The sequence below is a fragment of the Falco naumanni genome, chromosome W (assembly GCF_017639655.2).
Source record: "Falco naumanni isolate bFalNau1 chromosome W, bFalNau1.pat, whole genome shotgun sequence".
NCBI lineage: Eukaryota > Metazoa > Chordata > Aves > Falconiformes > Falconidae > Falco > Falco naumanni.
Window position 1 is genome coordinate 26,683,743 of NC_054079.1, and position 20,544 is coordinate 26,704,286.

The following is a 20,544-nucleotide window of genomic DNA, read 5'->3' on the forward strand; positions in this document are numbered from 1 at the left end:
AGTAACTTTGTTGTACTAACAGGCTGTGGCTGTAACAAGCTGCAGCTGTTAGGGAAGACATGTGCAAGGCCAAGGGAGATAGGGAGCAGAATGGGAATAAAGGGAGTAGCAAACCACAAGGCTAAAACATAGCTAACACAAATAGCTGCATGGATAGAATGCTTGTTCTAATCATGATAATTAGTGGTGTGAGAGCAGCGCGCGCTTAGGGGCTAATAACCAATTATATGTTTGCTTTGGGAACATGCTTGTGTATTGAGGCTATATAAGAAGTGTTAGAAGCCAATAAAGATGAGCAAGATGCATAACTCATATTGAGTAATTTCTTGACTCCGGCGGACCCCTCTCCCAACACCTAGTATTGAACCTTCTATTGCCGCCCTTCTTGCCACTGCATCTGCTCGTTGATTTCCCAAGATTACATCTCCTTGTCCCTTCTGATGAGCTTTGAAATGCATTACTGCTACCTCCTTGGGTTCTAAGACCGCTTGTAATAGCTTTATTATTTCATTTCCATACTTGATAGGGCTACCTTGTGCAGTTAGTAGTCCTCTTTCTTTGCAGATTGCTCCATAAGTATGAATAATGCTAAAAGCATACTTAGATTCTGTATATACATTAATCCTTTTTCCTTTTGCAATTTCTAATGCTCGAGTTAAAGCAATTATCCCTGCCTTTTGGGCTGATGTATTAGGAGGTATTGAATTAGCTTCAATATCTTCAATCATCTGAGTCACCACAGCATATCCTGCCCATTTTGCTCTGTTATAGACAAAGCTACTCCCATCTGTGAACAATTCCACATCTGGGCTCTCCAATGGTCTGTCTTTCAAGTCTGGTCTACTAGCAAAAACTTGCTTGATAGTACTTAAATAATCATGTTGTAGAGGTTCTTGTTCTGGCAGGGTCAATAGGGTGGCAGGGTTCAGGGAGGTTACTGTTTTAAGATCAGTCATCTTGTTTCAGCAATCCTGCTTGGTATCTCGCTAGTTGACTAGGAGAGATCCAGTGATGTCCTTTCTGTTCTAGAACGGCTGTTACTGCATGAGGCACTAGGACAGTCATTGGTTGTCCTAAAGTTATTTTTTGGGCTTCTTCAAATAACAATGCTGTGGTGGCTACAGCTTGTAGAGAAGCAGGCTAGCCTTTACCTACTTCATCTAACTGTTTAGAAAAGTGACTGGCCACTTCCAATCACCAAGCAGATGAATTAATACTCCCAGCGCCACCTGCTGTCTTTCATGAACATAGAGCTGAAAAGGTTTATACATGTTAGGTAAGTCCAAAGCTGGAGCTTCCATCAACTTCCTTTTTATATCATCTAATCCTTTCTGTCATTCTGGAGTCCATTCTAACAGTTCTCTGGGACCTTTTATGGCTTCATATAAGGGCTTAGCTATTAGTCCAAAATTTGGTATCCACATTCTGCACCATCCTGCCATTCCTAAAAATCCTTGTAGCACACTCTCTGACTTTGGCACTGCTATCTGACAAATAGCCTCTTTTTGCTCAGTTCCAAGTTCTTTCTGCCCCCTTGAAACTTCAAACCCTAAGTATTGAACTTTTTCTTGAGCTATTTGTGCCTTCCTTTTTGAAACTCGATAACCTGCAAGTCTCAGTAGGTTTAATAAACTAACTGTTGCTCCCAAACAGCGCGCTCTCTACTATTGGCTCCAATTAATATGTCATCTACATATTGAAGCAAAGTAATATCGAGGTATTTACCTTGCTGTGGCTCCTGGTTTTTTGCCAATCCATTACCAGAGTGGGGCTGTTCTTAAAACCTTGTGGGACCACAGTCCAGCGTAACTGCACTTTTCTTCTGGTAGTCAGGTTCTCCCATTCAAAGATGAAAAGGGTTTGACTCTGCTCAACAACAGGTATGCAGATGAAAGCATCTTTCAAATCCAGAACTGTAAAATAAACATTTGTCTCAGGTATGGTGGTTAAAAGCATATACAGATTTGGCACAACAGGATGAACATCTATAGTGATCTGATTTATTTCCCTTAAATCTTGGAACAACCTGTACTTGTGAGTCTTGGGTTTCTTTACAGGCAATATAGGAGTATTATACACAGATCGGCACTCTCGCAACAGTCTATGTTCTAGGAAAGCATTAAATATTGCTTCTAACCCTTTCCTGGCTTCCATCTTGATAGGGTATTCTTTTCCTTACCCGTTTTGCCTCAGGTTTCAACTCAGTTTTGATAGGAGACAAATTCTTTGCTCTGCCTGGTTTCTTAGATGCCCAAACCAAGGGAATTACTGCATTCAATACCACGTCCAGAATGTTGTCTTAAGGCTCCTCAAAAGTTTTATCTGTCAGCAAGCAAATTTGTGCTTTCTGTGCCGTATCAGGTGGGATGTGGAGCTGTACAGAATTCCCAGAGAAAGTTATGTGAGCATTCAGTTTGCATAATAAGTCTCATCCTAGTAGAGGAAGGGGACATTCTGGCATATACAGAAATGAATGAGTTAGTGTTTCCAATTGTGCATTCCATAGGTTTTAAGAAAGGCTGCATTGTTCGTTTTCCCATTGCCCCAACAATTGGGACTGTCATTTTACTTAAAGGTCCTTTACAACTAGTAATTACCAAATGAGTTGCTCCACTATCTATGAAAAAATCAATAATCTCATTCCCCAACTTCACTGGAACCAGGGGATCAGCTGGGGAAACTTCAATTTTCTGCCCTGGTCCCCTTCATTCATCATCTGAATTTTCTAACAAGATGAGGTTTACATACTTCTTGTCCCCTGACTCACTCTTTCCCCGCCACGTAGGACACTCATTCTTCCAATGTCATCCTTTTCTGCATATAGCACACTGATTCAGTCTCAATGGAGTGTGGCTCCAGCCTCCTCTCCCTCTGCCTCTTCCTCTTCCCCTACCTCTCACACTATTCCCATTTATAGCTGCTGCCAATAAGGATGCTTTTAACTTCATCCTGTTCTGGTTTTCTTTTCTTTCTCTTCTCTCTTATTATATACCTTATACACTATCTCTATTAATTGAGATATTGACATTCCCCCTACTCCATCCACCTTCTGTAATTTCTTCCTTATATCTTGTGCTGACTGCCCAATAAACAACATATTAAACATTCTCCGATTTGCCTCATCTTCTGGATCCAAGTCTGTCCATTTCTTTGCCACTTTACACAGTCTTTTAAAAAGCGGAAGGGTCTTCTTCCAAACCTTAGCTTACCTCATATATGCATAAACATATTTTTTGGCTTTGGTATCCCATGCTGAATTCCATACATTATCAATTGTTGGTATTGTTTCAGTAGGGTTCTCTCTGCCCTTATGCTGGGGTCCCACTCAGGGTCTGGTTTTGGCATAAACCGGTTAGGATCTCCTCTTTCATTTCTCCTTTCCCCTTCCTCCCTCGCCTTTTCCATAACCATCCTCCTTTCTCCTATAGTAAAAAAGGTATTCATTAATGCTTGTATATCCCCCCAGTTAGGATTATGTGTTAGCATGATGGTCTCTAACAAATGATGCAATCCTTCAGGGTTTTCCCTATATGACCCTACTGATTGTTTCCAATTCAGTAAATCAGAGGTGGTGAAGGGAACATGTACAAAAACTGGCTTGCTCTCTACTCCCACTGCTTGTCTAAGGAGGGACTTGTATTGCAGGCTGTTGTCCCCTAGTCTGACCTGCTATCGGACTGAACTTTCCATTTTCTTCTTGCATTTTACTTTTATTCTTACCCTCCCCGTGTGGATTTAGATGTTCAGGAGAGGCTACTGGTACCAGTAGCCATACATCTTCAGGTTCTTCTGACTCAGCTATGCAGCTTTTTCCCAATTTACAATTTTTGCAACAACTTGTTTTGTCTTTCTTTTTTTGAGTTTCCTCCCCCAGCACCAATATTCCATTACTATCCACAGTCAATAAGTTACATTTCTTCCATATTTCATAGCCATTTCTTAAAGAGAAAAACAAATCCACATAAGGTTCCTCATCCCATTTATCCAGCTTTCTACAAAACAACATTAATTGCAGTATTGTGTTATAACTTAATTTTCCATTTTCAGGCCATTTCCCCCCATAATTGAACTCATATTTTGGCTACCATTGTCTGCAATAGCATTGTAATTTTTCTTTAGTTAAGGGACCCCCCTCCAAACTTATTCAAGTGTTTCAGGATGCATCCCAGAGGAGTGCACTGGGAAACTTCTTTGGAAGTAGCTGTACCTATATTACACTTACTTCTGCTTAACCCAAAGTTTCATACACTCAGCTCTGACCTTCTGTCAGCAAAGACAAGGTATGTACCCCTTTCCTTATCATGCTTCTATGTGTTGAAACTTATAACTCTTAATCCTAATGCTGCGAACATTCTGAGTGCAACTTATGCAGAGGAATAATAACAGCTACTTACCAATTCCATGATCCCACCCCCACTGTACAAATATCTCTAATGGTGTTGCACCTTTGAGTCACTTACTGCCCAACAACAGAGATGGGCCAGAGGAGTCCTCGATCAACAGGTCAGTGCATGATGGAGTCCTGCTCGGTCCATGTTCTCCATGTCAGGGATGGCAAGATGATCCGGGCAAGGCCTTATGGCAGTCCCTTTGTGGTCACCAAAACTGTTATCCCAAATCTGGGTCCTTCACCTGGTGTGCAAGAGCCAATCCACACACAGAGCCAAGATATTTGTTTATTGCATGTCTGCGCAGAGATGGGTGCTAGGTGGTAAATCCACAAAGCTAGATTTGGGATAACACTAAGACCCAACGACACACGCACCTAAGAGTCATGGTCCCTCAAATTACTGATGCTGAGACACCCATCCGCTCCAGTTGCTGGCTCTAAGACTGCCACTCACTCCAGCTGCTGACACCACTGGTCATAGGGCACCTACACCCCTGGTCTGACTCCAGTTGCTGGCACCAAATCCACTCACGCCCATCTCACCAGTAGCTGGCACTCAGTCCTTGCAGCATACATATATACAGGGTAGACAGAGAGAGCTAAGAAAAGACTTAATAAGAAAATAGTACAGACTGTGGTGATCAGGCACAGGGCTCATCAGACAAGTGCACTGACCAGCCATAGTTTACATGCAACTGGCTCTTTTATATCCCCTCCTCTCTATTTCCCCCCCTTTGTTCCTCCCCTCCCCCCTTCCCCTAAAAATTCCTTAATAAGTTTTGCATAGTCCCACGGGACCCCCTCAAAAATCCCATCAATCAGTGATTGAAAACTTCTTTTGGTCTTTGGCATCCACTCTGTTATCCCTTGTCTATCAGGTTTGTGTGTCTGTATGATCTTTATCACTTCCCCCTTTACTTATTAACTGCTTTTGCATTGAAAAGGCCCTTGTTTGGATAACCTTAATAAAACAGATGCTCTCATGTTCCACATACCCTTACACCCCATCCCCCATCCCCCATATTGAAAAGCAAACATGATCTAATGGTGGATAAGCAGGATCTTACTAAGAGAAAGTTAATGTCCTTTTTCAGATAAGAAAAAAAAAACTATCTCATTTTAATGACTTCTCCTTCCACATGTCAAACTATATTACTTACTAGTAAGCGATTATTTTTGGGTGCAGTATCCTCACAAGACCAGATTATTAAAGTTGGAGATTACTGGAAGTTAGGTTATAGCACAGATTCCCTCCTAACCCTATGAGCAACCTGTCAGAGACCCATTAAATCAGTTCCTACTTATGCATTCAGACTGTAGGACTGTAGCAAAAGAGATATAAGGCAAGTGAAATCAACCTGTGGAGGACTTCTTCAGAGGACTTCTAGCACTCTTAAGGAACCTACTTTTTAATCAACAAAAATTGTCATTGCAAACTCTATAATAAATAAAAAAGTAACCATAGCACTTTCTTTGCTAAGGCATGTGCTCCCATATCAGTTAAATATCACTAGTGATCTTCTAAGGTCTCTTATGCAGAATATATACATGCAATAAGATAAGTGTCTCAGCTGAAATGCAAATACAGACACAAGCAGCTCACTTTTTGCACTTGTCAACACAAGAGTGCCCAGGCCATCTTGGCACAGTGTGGTGAGTGCTCTGTGCCATCCACCTTTAGGGGCCTCTCCGAGGAGCCTAGACCCCTTTCATTTCCCTGCAGAGCTGAAGTCCACCAGAGTTCAGAGACTGCCTGGGGACAGGATGTTGCCTCTCCGGGACACCAATCCCACAAGGGCCCCCTCAGAACAACGCGAGTACCCCCACAGTAGCAGGGCTTGCCCGGAACGGCAGACAAACCTGTCCCCAAGCCAGAAAAAAAGAAACGGCATATGCTCAAGGAAAGGGTTTCCCAGTAAATCGAGAAAAAGACAGATTCACCCGCCGAACGAACGAACGAACGAACGGACGGACAGTACGACATCCCGAGCCACCACCTCCCCTTTCCCTAAATACCAAAAGGAGAGCGGTAAGTAGCCCTCTCTCTGGGGAGTATTGCAATAACTGAATTGCTAGTTTTAGCCACGCCCTCGTTAGCGTGACGTAGTAGCAGTGACGGAGGCGGAACCAGCGGGCAGATTTTGGTAGGTCGTAGTGACGCATCCGCACCGCAGTCTGGCTTGAGACGGGGTGAAACGGCGACGAGTATCACTTTGGCTACTGATTTAGCCTATAAGTTACCTTGGTGGCTGTAGGACTACTGTGCTCCACTATGTTCAACGTGGAAAGTCTACAACGGGCCGAGCTTGGGGAGAGCCTCCTTACATGGGTGAGTGCCTGGGCCCAAGTAGGCCACCCAGCCTGGAGCAAGGTAGTCTGGCTGGAGGCATCCGTTGCGGTGCGCGTCTGTCCGCCCTATCCGGTCTTCCTCTCGGTGGCTCTATGGGTGGCTCGGGGTCTCTGTCCATCACCGCAGTCCCTGCGTCCCAGGACACACCCCCGCTCTCGGATGGATTTGAGTCCTTCTGGGGTTGGCGGAGTCCCGATGGACCTGCCCCACCTGACCAAAGCCCGGGGGCGGGATGGGGGGTCGTAACCTCCGTACGTAGAGGTATCCATAACCTTAACTCTTCTTTTGCCGGGAAAAACAAAGGAGCTTGCTCCCCGCGCGCGCCTGCACAGGAGTAAACAGGTTTCAATGTGTCGGAGAGTCTGGTGTGTATTTCCTTCCTGTCGCGTGCCTGGACTTGGTGGGCAAGTTGTTATCCATTGCTTTGATTGTGTTTCCATGGCCTCTCATGTTTTGTGCCTGTCCTGTTCGTGGCCGCGAAGGTCTTTGTATGTGTTTTGTTGCGACGGAGGGAAGACACAGTCACTCAATATGAGTGATCAGCAGACTTCATTTATTGTGCCTTACAGTCACCTTTTATGCCTTGTTATAATTAGCTCATACATATTACAAAAGTTAAGCTCATTATTGGTTAGTTGCCTAAATACCAAGCCCGCCCCTAGTTTCTCTTCTGTAGTTATCTGTTCCCACCTGCAACATTCTTTTCCCACCGAAATCTTCCTGTTATTGTGTAACTTTTGCTTTACTTCAGATAAGCTGAGAGCGATGTGCATTTTTGTCCAGCCAGCTGGACTATGTCTATGTGACCCTTTTCAGCTAGCCAGTTATCCACAATTCCCCCGTTTTTATTTTGGGCGACATAGGCTTGGTTGACCATTTTCAATAACAGCGTTTTAACACAGGAAAATACACAGCCAACTTATAAAATCTCAGTTCAGAAGTATAATTCCTGAAATACTTGAAAAATAAAGTTAGCTTGAAGCTTTAATTTAGATGCTCTTTCTGTTCCAGTGATATAAAAAGTTTAAAAAATTCAAAGGTAATTTTAAAGTTCTGAACATGGACTAATGCAAGCTCAAAACCCAAAAAGAAACCAAACTGATGTTTGACTAGGAATATTTGCAAATATTTTAGTGGAAAATCCCTGGCCATTAACAATTTTCTGTCCAAATAACAACTGCCCTTATGCAACCAACCAGTCCATACATTTTCTGAAGAATACCTCACTGATATCAAAGAATTAACAAAGGGAAAAAATTAGTTCTAAGCTATATACATTCATAAGTGGATTTTTCAATAGTTACATACAGATTTACACACTAAGCCATAATGGCTTGTAGGTGATACACACAAGAAGAGTACGTTGCTTATCTGTCTGAATGTCTATGCTAAATTTGATAACTATGCCACAAGCCAAGCCTACATGGGTGCTGTATGTTATGCACGTTCCTTAACAAACAGTATAATAGACAAATTCCCAAGATCTAGTCCCCAACCTAATTATATTATTTTGTAGCCAATTAAGGAAAATAACACAAATGTGCATATCTACATGTGCACACACCTTTTAGTTCAGAACCAATCTGTGATAAAAGGCCTTAGCCTTATGGCATCATGGAATCTTAACGAGTACAGTAATTAAAAATGCAGTCTTACTGTAAGTGCGATTTATGCTGACATTCCCTCAAATGCTACACGTGAGTATTTCTCACTCAACTGCCTCAAGTTAAAATTGTAGTATTTGTTAATATGTATTAAAAAATCATTAATTCTCTACAATAGCAGTTGACTTCCATAACACTATGTAAGCAAAAGAGGCTTAAGATGGGTTTTCTGAATACTAACAATGAATTTTAGACTGTCTAAACTCAGGTCTTGAAAGATTTCACTCTGCCAGACGTAGAAACACTGTTGCACTCCAGTTGTGATATCCCTTTTCCCAAGTTGTCACATGCACATCTCGCTCAAGCAACATTATTGTTAAAGTTTCTCTCTGCTACATAAAAGCATATTGCACTTGTAGATATAAAAGACAGCACCCTTACTTAGATTATTACCTTATTACCTTGTAACTCTTAGTATACCTTGTATCTCTGATTTCATCACTTCAAAAATTCACCAGGAGCAGATAAAACCACAGCATCAGACTAAACTACACCTTAACTGCCGATTCAAATAAAGGCATTCTCTTCAGATGTGCCTAATGCTTACAAATAATTTTGGCTGGTTTTGATCAAAAAACTATTATTACAATAATGATCAAAAATAATAATCCCGTTTGCAAAATGCCTTTAAACCAGCCTCCTAGTCCCACCCAATTTCCACATTCAGAATACAGCATAAATACAGAATACAGAATAAATTATCTCCATCAAGGCAAAAAGGCTTCTCTTTAAGCACAGAGATGTTTGCTAGTTCAAGGCAGAAACCCATTTCTTGTAGGGGACATCTGAAGCACTTTTTTTGGTGGGTTTGTAATCAATTCCGTATTTTTCCTTGAGAAGCTTAAGCTGTTCCTCTTGTTTCAGGAGTGTTTCCAACTCTGATTTGTCGAATAGGTCCATATTTCCCAAAGATATCATACATTTCCTCCGCTGTGATTTTATACGGCAGGTTCCGAATATAAAGGATCCGATTGACCTCTGGGGGCAGCCAGATGTTAGCTCGCTTGGCCGCTTGCATCGCCATGGCGCCGATCGGAGGGGGGGGGGGGGCGGTGCCGCCTTGGAGAGAAACCGCGGCCGGGAAGGGCCCTGCCGGGCCGCGCCGCCGCTCGCCGCTGCCGCGGGGGACCCGGATGCTATCCCATACGCTAATAACCCGGGTAATGCCTTGTTACAATCTATGTCCCGAACGCTCCGCTTTTCTAAAAAGCATTTGAGCAAATCGCACGTCGCTTGTCTCTCCATACCTTCGTCAGCGCTGTTGCAGCCTTTGCGAGACTTCGGCGACGCGTGGCTGGCGGGACCCTCTGTAGGTGCTCCCGGGCGCGGGGACTGTGCCCTTCCGCCTCCTGCGCTGCTTTCAGGACCGGTACCCGAATCTCCGTCGAACCGTGGCTCGCAGGTTCAGCCCTCTCTAGGGTCCCTGTTCGGGCGCCATTTGTCGCGACGGAGGGAAGACACAGTCACTCAATATGAGTGATCAGCAGACTTCCTTTATTGTCCCTTACAGTCACCTTTTATGCCTTGTTATAATTAGCTCATACATATTACAAAAGTTAAGCTCATTATTGGTTAGTTGCCTAAATATCAAGCCTCCCCCTAGTTTCTCTTCTGTAGTTATCTGTTCCCTCCTGCAACATTCTTTTCTCACCGCAATCTTCCTGTTATTGTGTAACAAGGACAGCCAAAGACAGTGTATTTTGCTTTACTTCAGATAAGCTGAGAGCGATGTGCATTTTTGTCCAGCCAGCTGGACTATGTCTATGTGACCTTTTTCAGCTAGCCAGTTATCCACAGTGTTTCCTAACCGTTGTCTGCGTTTGAACTGGACTACATGCATCAGTAGCTTCATGGTGTGTTTTTACTCACAGAACAGCTAGAACTTATTGGACATTGAACCTGCATTTGCAGCTACTCTGCATTTTGAGACATGGAACATACCTGTGTAACTGTAACATAATTGTGAAACTGCCATTTCATTAGCAGTTGACTTATTGGTGTAGCTGTCTAGAATCATTGGCTTCCCAAACACACATTAAGAAAATTGCCAAGTAAATATCTACCGTATGAAATTGTGGAACGTTTCTGTTAATTCTCAACAATAACTCATTTGGCTTTTAGAAACTTATCCTGTAAAAGGTGGGAGATGGAGTAAGCTTTGAAGTTCATGAAAATTATTTGGGTTATGAAAATGATGATTTAGGTTTCTCTGTGAAAGTCAAAGTGAATAAGGAAAGGACATCCAATACCTGTTAAAAGGGAGTGGGTAGCTTGAAACGTACACAAGACTGAGTTTTATGGGAAGAGTTGTTTATATTATGCCAGCTGTACCAGGGTCTCTCTTTCCTTTGCATTCCTGCTAATTCTTGTGTCTTCACCAAGGTTGTTATTTGTCCTCCTTTTTGCTCTCTGGTGTTTTTTCCCCTCTCCCCTGCAAATGTTGAAGAAGACATGGGAGTACTGGTGAGTTTCATGAGGAAGCATATGTGTGTATGAACACTGGGAAAGAAAAGCCAAGTGAAAGGCTTGTTTTAAGACTGGTACAAGGAAGGAAGGTCTACAAGGGGGTGATAGAAAGAGTTGCTATGTGTTGTTAGCATCCATGTGCTCCTGCTTTAGTTGTTTTAGGTATGCTTCCTACTTCCCCCACCTCCCCCCCCCAGTCCCAAATTGCTTCTTGGCTTGTTAACTTTTCAAATAATGTACAAATTAACTCTTGCTGTGCTTCCCGTCATCTGCATGCATCAATATCCTTGTGAGCTATTGTAATTACTGATTTTTCTCTTGTATTGTAGTGGTCTGTTAAGAATGAACTGATCTGTTGATCCTACTTCTTATCCAATTTTAGGTTTGATTAAAATATCTTTGTATTGTTAGAGCAAAGGTGCTATATGAAAGTCTGTGTCAATAATTCTTAAAGACATTTTAGGACTAGAAATAGTTTGACAGTTATTTAAAATATGCTGTTTGAATTTGGTTTTAAAATAATTTAAATAAAATTTCAGAAATGTTAAAAAATATTTCATGACATTAAAGTATGTGTGGTAGTTTGACCTTGGCTGAATGCCAGGTGCCCACCAAAGCTGCTCTATCACTCCCCCTTCATCAACAGGACAAGGGAGAGAAAATATAATGAAAGGCTCAAAGTTGAGATAAGGACAAGGAGAGATCACTTACCAGTTACTGTCATGGGCAAAACAGACTCAAATTGGGGAAATTAATTTCATTTATTACCGTTCAAATCAGAGCAGGGTAATGAGAAATAAAACCAAACCTTAAAAACACCTTCCCCCCACCTGTCCCTTCTTCCCAGGCTCAACTTCACTCCTGAGTTCTATACCTCCTCCCCACCCCCAGCAGCCAAGGGGGACAGAGAATGGGAGTTGTGGTCAATTCATCACACGTTGTCTCTGCCACTCCTTCTTCCTCAGGGGGAGGACTCCTCACACTCTTCCCCTGCTCCAGCATAGGATCCCTCCCACGGGAGAGTTCTCCACGAACTTCTCCAACGTAAGTCCTTCCCAAGGGCTACGGTACTTCAGGAACTGCTCCAGTGTGGGTCCCCTGCAGGGCTATGAGTCCTGCCAGCAAACCTGCTCCAGCGTGGGCTCCTCTCTCCACGGGTCCACAGGTCTTGCCAGGACCCTGCTCCAGCATGGGCTTCCCACGGGGTCACAGCCTCCTTCAGGGCACATCTACCTGCTCCAGCGTGGGGTCTTCCATGGGCTGCAGGTGGATATCTGCTCCGCTGTGGACCTCCATAGACTGCAGGGGGACAGCCTGTCTCTCTATGGTCTTCACCATGGGCTGCAGGGGAATCTTTTCTCCAGCACCTGGAGCACCTCCTCCCCCTCCTTCTTCACTGACCTTGGTGTCTGCATAGTTGTTGCTCTCACATGTTCTCACTCCTCTCTCCAGCTGCAATTGCTGCTGTACAGTGTTGTTTTTTTCCCCTTCTTAAATATGTTGTCACAGAGGCTGATTAGCTCAGCCTTGGCTAGCAGCAGGTCTGTCTTGGAGCTGGCTAGTATTGGTTCTATTGGACATAGGGGAAGCTTCTGGCATCTTCTCACAGAAGACACCCCTGAACACCACCCATGCCCCAAACCCCCCAAAACCTTGCCATGCAAACCTAGTACAATTTGCTGACTAGCTAGAGGACTAACAGAATGCATAGTTAGAGGTAAAGGCTTCTTTGGTGGAAAGGAGGCTTCTCTTTATGGCTAAATATTATATGAAACAATGCTCTATATGTATTCTAAAGGACTGTTGTCTTGCTCAACCTCTGTGTGTGCTCAGGTCCAGTAGAAGTTTGGATAGTGCTGATAAAAAATGAAGTAAAATAAAATAATGGTTCTTTTTTGTGGAGGGGATGAGGACCAATATATCTAGATGGATTTTGCTTGTGAACTGTTAGGAAAAACATTTTTTTCTTTCGTGGTTTTTTTTTTTTTTCCTTGCATGGCACTGAAAAGTATTGGAATCAACTAGTGATTGTCCCTGCCATGTTTCAAATTTGAAGGTGAGGAAATCAGTTTGCTCAGTGATAAACTTTATTGTTACTTTTGAACCTTTTTTACAAACCTGAACTGTTAATAAAAATCACCTTGGGACAAGGAACAGGAGAGAACAGGAAAGTTTGAAATGTTAATTCTGCTTTATGGCATTGTCCATCTGTAGGAATTATATACTTGGACATGTGATCATTCTTAAACAATGTAAGTATTTACACTTCTTGATCATGAAATTGCATCTGTGAAGATGTATCCTTGTCCGTCTCTGTAGGAGTGGTCCATAGAGAGGGACCAAGCAGTATCCCTGAAGTTTAACATCCCATAGAACATTTATTTAAATATTCCAACTAATCTATGCCCTTTTACATTTTTTTCCTCATTCTTTGCATGCTGACCTAGCTTCTGGTTTTGATTAGCAGAAATATTAGTAAATATTTCTTAAATGGCATTAGAATTAGTCAACACAGTTGTGTTTCTTAGGTGAATGTGTGGGGGTTTTTTGCTATTTTAGCCATTTCAGTGTTTTTGTGTGAATGTGGCTTTGAAAATGGCTCAGTTCAATTAAAAAAAAAAAAAAAAGTGTGATTCAGAATTGGCTTTTGTTCTGGCCCTACCTGGATTTTAAAATTGTTTTGGCTGATCTGGTTTTACAGTTGATTAGCTGGGGTGCATCTCCCCTTAAATTGCAAAACATGAGACTAAAGATCTCTTTTGCAAGTTTCAAGTGAAATAGGTAATATAAATAAATAAAACTTTTCTTTGTTTGGCTCTTCCCTCAAGTCCCATAATGATTCTTGGGAAACTGCTCATTTAGATGGCAAAAGAGCTGTTACAACTTGGAAAAGACTGGTCATCTGAGATCTATTGTGCTGGGAAAATTGTTCTTAAGAACTGGTTTAACTTCCTGGATTGCTTGTAAAAGCAATTCACATCCACAGTGAAGTATTTAACTGATTTGTCAATGTTTTGAGGAGATAAGGCTTTGCAAAGAGGTCTGAGAAACTGATCAACCTAAACTGTGTTGCTGGCATTGATATAGGTGACCTGAAATTGCTCCTCTGACAACCTGTGCTTTTCTTTTGATCTATGAGAATATCTCTCAAGTATCATATAGTAATCTCAGGCATGCAATATATTTGATATCTTTAAACCAGAGCAAGCCACTTTACCTATAAATGTTTTGGTTTCATTTTTTAATACTCCCCTCACTGTTTTGAGTTATGTTAAAGTTTATTATTTGGGTTCTGTTATAGTCTCAACCATTCTGTGATTCTATTAACATCTTCATTAATAATCTGGATGATGGGGCAGAGCGTACCCTCAGTAAGTTTGCTGATGGCACAAAAGTGGGAGGAGTGGTTGATATGCCAGAGGGTCATGCTGTCATCCAGAGGGACCTGGAGAAATGGGCTGACCGGAACCTCATACAGTTCAACAAGGGGAAGGGTAAAGCCCTGTACCTGGGGAGGAACAACCCCAGGCACCAGTACATACTGGACACCACCCAGCTGGAAAGCAGCTTGGCAGAAAAGGACCTGGGGGTCCTGGTGGACAACAGATTGAACACAGAATCATAGAACAGCCCAGGCTGGAAGGGGCTTGAAATATAATCTGGTCCAACCTTTCATGGAAAAGGGAGCCTAGATTAGATTACCTAGCACCCTTTCCAGTTCCATCTTGAAAACTTGCAGTGATGGGGACTCTACCACGTCACTGAGGAGGTTGCTCCAGTGACTGTTCAGACTGTAAAAATTTTTTTTCTTGTATCAAGGTGAAACCTCTCCTAGTGCAACTTGTACCCATTGCCCCTTGTCTTCTCCATGTGGCTCCCTGTGAAGAGAGAGCCTCTGTCTTCTTTGTGGCCACTCTTTTAGTATTGAAATACTGTGATGAGGTCCTACCTGAGCCTCCTCTTAACTCCTTCAGTCTTTCCTCATAGGACAGGTTCTCCAGCCATTTGACCATCTTTGTGGCCTTCCTTTAGACCCTCTCCAGTCTGCCCACATCTGTCTTGAATTGTGGGGACTAGAACTGGACACAGTACTCCAAGTGCAGCCTGAAAATTGGTGAGTGGGATAATCACATCTCTGTCTCTGATAGCAATGCCCCTGCAGATGCAGCCCAGGATCCAATTTGCCTTTGTTGCTGCAGCAGCGCACTGCTGACTTATGTTCAGCTTGTTGTCCACCAGGACCGCCAGGTCTCTTTCAGCAAGGCAGCTCCTCAGCCACAGAGCCTAGCCTGTACTTGGCTCTTTGGTTATGTCATCCGAGGTGCAGGACTTTGCACTTGTCTCTGTTAAACTTCATACTGTTCTTGCTAGCCCACTCTTCCAGGTCTCTCTGTGAAATTGCTCTCCCTTAGAATCATAGAATCATTTAGGTTGGAAAAGACCTTTAAGATCATCAAGTCCAAACGTTAACCCAGGACTGCCAAGTCTGAGGAGATTGAGACACGGACTCCTGAATCTGACCAGAAGACCCTTTATTAGTCCAAAACCCATGCTTATATATCCTTGTTTGTTATTCACGCGCAACGTACTAAATTATCATTGGTTAATCAATACTGTTCACACACTTCTTGGCTACATGTAATTGTTTAATTACTAAGCTACAAACACACTGAACTTCTTGCATTTTTTTTCTCTCTTCTTTCTTATCTCTGTGAGTTTCATGTTCTCAGCCAGCTGCCGAGATGGCATTGCGCATCTGCTTCAGCCTCACTTCATATCCCATTTTTCTTCCAGGCATTCAGCCAACCTTATTTTACTTTCTTTCTTTCTTCTTTAGCCTTCAAGGTCCTTCACAGGCATTGCAGCCTCCAGCACCTGCCACAAAGCTCTCTACACAAGTCCACCACTAAACCATGTTCCTAAGCACCACACCTATGCTAAAACATGAGCCAATGACGTGTCCTTGCCACAAAGAGGGCAAAGGTATCCTGGGCTGCATTAGGAGCATTGTCAGCGGGTCGAGGGAGGTGTCCCTTCCCCTCTACTTTGCCCTGGTGTGGCCGCATCTGGAGTCCTGTGTCCAGTTCTGGGCTCCCCAGTACAAGAGAGACATGGAGCTACTTGAGAGTCCAATGAGGGGCCACGAAGATGATTAAGGGACTGGAGCATCTCTCCTATGAGGAAAGACTGAAATTGCTAGGATTGTTTATTCTAGAGAAGAGAAGGTTCAGGGGGGATCTTATTGATTTATATAAATACCTGAAGGGAGGGTGCATAAAGGATAGAGCCAGGATCTTTTCAGTGGTGCCCAGTGACAAAGACAATAGGCAATGGGCACAAATGGAAAAACAGGAGGTTCCGTCTGAACATCAGGAAACACTTTTTTGTACTGTGGGGACGACTGTGCGCTGGAAGGGGTTGCCCAGGGAGGTTGTGTTGTCTCCCTCCTTGGAGATATTCAGAAGTCATCTAGACAGCCAGCCCTAGGTGGCCCTGCTTGAGCAGGGGGTGTTGGATAAGATGACCTCCAGAGGTCCAACCAATCTCAGTGATTCTATTATGGCATTGCTCAATTTCATTTATCTCTTGGATTTAGAGCATTTTTGTATATGTTCCTGAATATTTTTTCAGGGTTTTAAACGCCTGAGAGAGCTTTTGTTTCCTGATTTTTCAGCAGATTTGCCATGATGGTTCTTGAGGCAGCTAGGGTAGCAGCAACTGGAATGAAACTGAGCAAGGGACTTGAACCCAACTACTAGTATATCAGAATTGATTGTTTTAAGCCTTAGCAGTGTTTGCATCCCATTGTCATTGCAGAATTAGTATCCTACCAAACAAATTTCACAATACCAGGTCTTCTTGATCACAATCTTAATAATTATAATTATACTAATATAAGGACTTCTCAATTACAATCTAATAATTATACTAAAGTTAAACATTAAACTTCTGGTACTACTGGCATCAACTCCTCCCTTTTCTTTTGAGGCTATTTTCTATGATTATAGCCTCATTTCTAAATAATCATTTTATTATATCGTTGTGGGTTGCGAGTGGCGGGGAATAACATGCAGCCGACTCAGTATGAGTGATAAAGCCAACTTCTTTATCTTTACTGCACATACCTCCCTGCAACTCCGCAGCCATCAGCACAGCTGGCAACCTCAGCTGAGGCCTAGTCTTGATAGCACACCAGTTAGATTTGGCTCTCCTCGTACAAATGCTCTAATGCTCTAATGATCTGTGACCCTTCTCATCCAGCCATTCTTCAACAATTCCCCCTTTTTCTTTTTGTACGAGCAGGGCCTGATTCACAACATGATCTAAGCTTTTACGCATACATGACAATAAGCAAGAAAATAATAATAATAATACTATGATTACAATCATGATAAGCATAGCGCTTTGCAAAAGGCTCTTTATCCATCCTGACAAACCAAACCAATTTGTAAAACCTTCAAGACCAAAGAATCCCTTGTCTTGCTGGATTTTATCAGCATGGTTGATTAATTCTTTTATTTTTCTGTGGATGGAATTAGAACGATCTTCTAAATCCATACAACAGAGCCCTTCAAATTCTTCACACCCGTGCCCGTGGGCTAAAAGCAAAAAATCTATTGCCATGCGATTTTGTAAGACAGCATGCTGAGTCTGAGCTAAATCATCTGCTAGTTCTCCTAAAACTCTATTAGTCAAATTTGCTTGTTTAGTTACCCAACAAGACAGTTCTTTTAGGTTAGAATGTGCTTTACCAGCAACCAAGCCTGGAAGAAATATTGAAGCAGCAATAAATTCCCCATAATTCCATAATTTTACGTTATCATCACAGTCCTTTTTTTAATTGGACCGTTGTATCTCTTTTCCAGCGTGTGGGATGAGTTTTATTGGGGTGATGATGTGGTAGTGCTAGACTTAAACGACCAATTGTACGTGGGCCATCAATAGGTCGGAAAGGAATTCCATTCCATGCACTATTACCACAAATAAGAAACAATCTGGTTGGCAATTTCCTTGGGAAGGTGGTAGCAGGTGTTAGACCCTGATAGGTTTTTGTGTCCTTTTTCTTGCTTGCTATTTGCTGTTGCTGTAGGTGCCCGTATGCTGCGGTTCTAAGTTCTGATTCTTCACATCCTGTTTACATACCTGACAATTTGTGGCCATCTTAAAGGTACACAGCTAAGTCTTTGAAGTCAACTAACTTATCTGCAGACCCCAACAGTGGGTTACAAAGAGGTACACATTGAATCAAGCAACAAGAAATGAAAATTATGATTACAATTAAAAAATTAAAAGGACTAATTGTTTAAGCCATCCTAAGTTAGGGAGCCAGGATGTTAACCATGAAAAATCCAACCCTTCTCTCTCTGCAAATCCTTTGGTTAAGTCCTTTAGTTGTTGAATCTTTTTCTCCACTAATTGTGAATTATCTGATAAATTAAAACAACACATTCCCTTAAATTCCTCACATCCATGATTGTGTATAAGTAATGAATAATCTATTGCTGCTTGATTTTCTAGTGTTGCTTCCCTAACCTGAGTAATTTCAGATCCTAAGGCTGTTAAAGCCTGTGATGTGTAATTTATATCTTTCACTAAAGCATGTGCAATTCTTTTTAAATGTGTGGTAATTCATAGCTACTCTGACTCCAGGCACTAGAAATGCTGCTGAGGTCATTTCAGTACTACTAAATAGGGTCACTTGTGAATCGCATTCCTCTGATATAAGGTGAGTGGCCCTTTTCCCTTTGGGTTTAGATTCTAGGGGTTTTCTGTCTATCAGTAGAGGTGCTAGCCTTCCCTATAGCACAAGGGCCTCTTGTTATATTAGTTGGATCATACGTATATGCCAGTTTTCCACATAATAATCATCCCAGAGGTAGCTTAGTATGAGCCCAGGCATAACTCACTTTTTCAATTTGATTACTTAGCAAAGGGGGTTGGAGGTAAGTATAGTTCTCACACTTTTGACTACAGTTCTCAAATGTGGCACATCAATCAGCTGGAAGACAACCTCACACTTTAACTTTTATCATTCCTCTTTCCTTAAATTTAGTTGGTTTTCCCATATCATATATATTTCCGTATGTCAGTTTTAAGTCATGAAAGTCTTTAAGCATGGAATAATTTTTCAGAATATCAAATGGTGTGGATATTCTTATTAGACAGGAATTATACATCTCACCTACTGAATTACCTGACCCCATGCAGAAAGAAGAAGTATTGGATATCTCTCTGGCCAACAGCTCCCAAATATTTCTATTATGATCCTACTGTGGGAATAAATCTTGAGGATTATTAAAGTTTAAAAGGATTGTAAAGATGCTTACAAAGATTAACACATTCATTTTGCTATTAATCTAAGACACTGTTACCTTATTTATTATTCTCAGTTTCCTTAGTGAATTTTATTTTCAGTGATGGTTGTTGCTGTACTGTCCATGAGGTTGGGACCTTCTTTATTCTTGAATAATGGATCCACGGTCCTCTAACCCCAAATTTTCACTGCTGTGTAGGTGGTTAAAAGAACTTGAAAAGGTCCCTTCCACTTTCCAGTCAGAGGTTCTGCATTCCATTATTTGATATAAAACCAGTCTCCTGGTTGGAAGGGATGTGCAGGGGTATCTAATTCAAGAGACCCATTGGTTACTACAAACCTCTGTAGTTCTTGTAAAGTTTTCCCTAAAGAAATAAGATTAGCTTTAAGGTCCAAATCTCCAATTATATATGTGGAACATGGAACGTGTGGAACCTGATAGGGTCACCCATACACTAATTCATATGGGCTTAATTTACCTTTTCATTTGGGTTGAATTCTGATTCTTAATAATACCAAAGGCAACACTCATACCCAGGTCATTGATGTCTCCTGACAAATTTTGGCAAGTTGCTGTTTGACTGTATAATTCATCCGTTTCACCTTACCACTGGATTGTGGTTTATATAAGATGTGACAATCCCAGGTTATGGATAGAGTCTTACTCAATTGTTTTATAATTCTAGCAGTAAAATGCGGTCCATTGTCAGATTATATACCTAAAGGAATTCCAAATCAGGGAATTATCTCTTTCAATAAAATTTTAGTCACTTCTCTCACCTTGTTGGTGCGACAGGGAAAGGCTTCAGGCCACCCAGAAAAGGTATCAACTAGTACCAGAATATATCTATATCCTTCTTTTCTGGGTAACTCATTAAAACCTATTTGCCAATAGTCCCCAGGTGAATTTTCTTTTTGTCACTCCAAGAACCAATCTATTGCTAATATTTGGATTGTTCCTGAGACAAATTTCACACCTTCCTGTGACAGACCGAACAATTTCAGTCATTGCTCTACTCATAACTGTCTTTTGTAAATGTTTGACTAAATTCTCTGTTCCCCAATGTGACTTATTATGTTCCTTCTGGGCTCTTGTCAGTGCCGGTGGAATTATTATTTGGCCTGTGGGCATGACTGTCCATCCTCTTTTTCCTTCTTTAGCCTGTAATTTTTTAATTAGCTTAATATCCTTTTCATCATATTTTGGTGATCTGTCAGGCAAGACTATTTCTTTTTCAGGAACTAGGGTCGAGATACCTTTTTCTGCTGCCTCTTTTGCAGCTTTATCCACTAGTTTATTACCCAATTCTGGAACAGTTTTACCTGTTTGATGTGATTTGCAGTGCATTACTGCAACTTC

The 20,544-nt window shown here is 41.9% G+C and overlaps 1 protein-coding gene and 1 long non-coding RNA gene across 4 annotated transcripts in view; both read left to right on the top strand.

Moving 5' to 3' along the window:
- Positions 1 to 6,517: 6,517 nt before the first annotated feature.
- The window catches only part of LOC121080525 (protein Hook homolog 3-like), a 159,947-nt gene continuing 145,920 nt past the window's right edge, over positions 6,518 to 20,544 (top strand). For all 3 annotated transcript variants that reach the window (XM_040578593.1, XM_040578594.1, XM_040578595.1), the window contains exon 1: positions 6,518 to 6,719. In XM_040578593.1, coding sequence (XP_040434527.1) covers positions 6,663 to 6,719 — 57 coding nt within the window. In that variant the 5' untranslated portion in view covers positions 6,518 to 6,662. The remainder of the gene's footprint in view (positions 6,720 to 20,544) is intronic.
- Positions 11,731 to 15,726, top strand: LOC121080528. Its single transcript, XR_005825403.1, has 3 exons — positions 11,731 to 11,892; positions 13,215 to 13,216; positions 15,716 to 15,726. It is a non-coding gene; the product is annotated as an uncharacterized LOC121080528 (long non-coding RNA).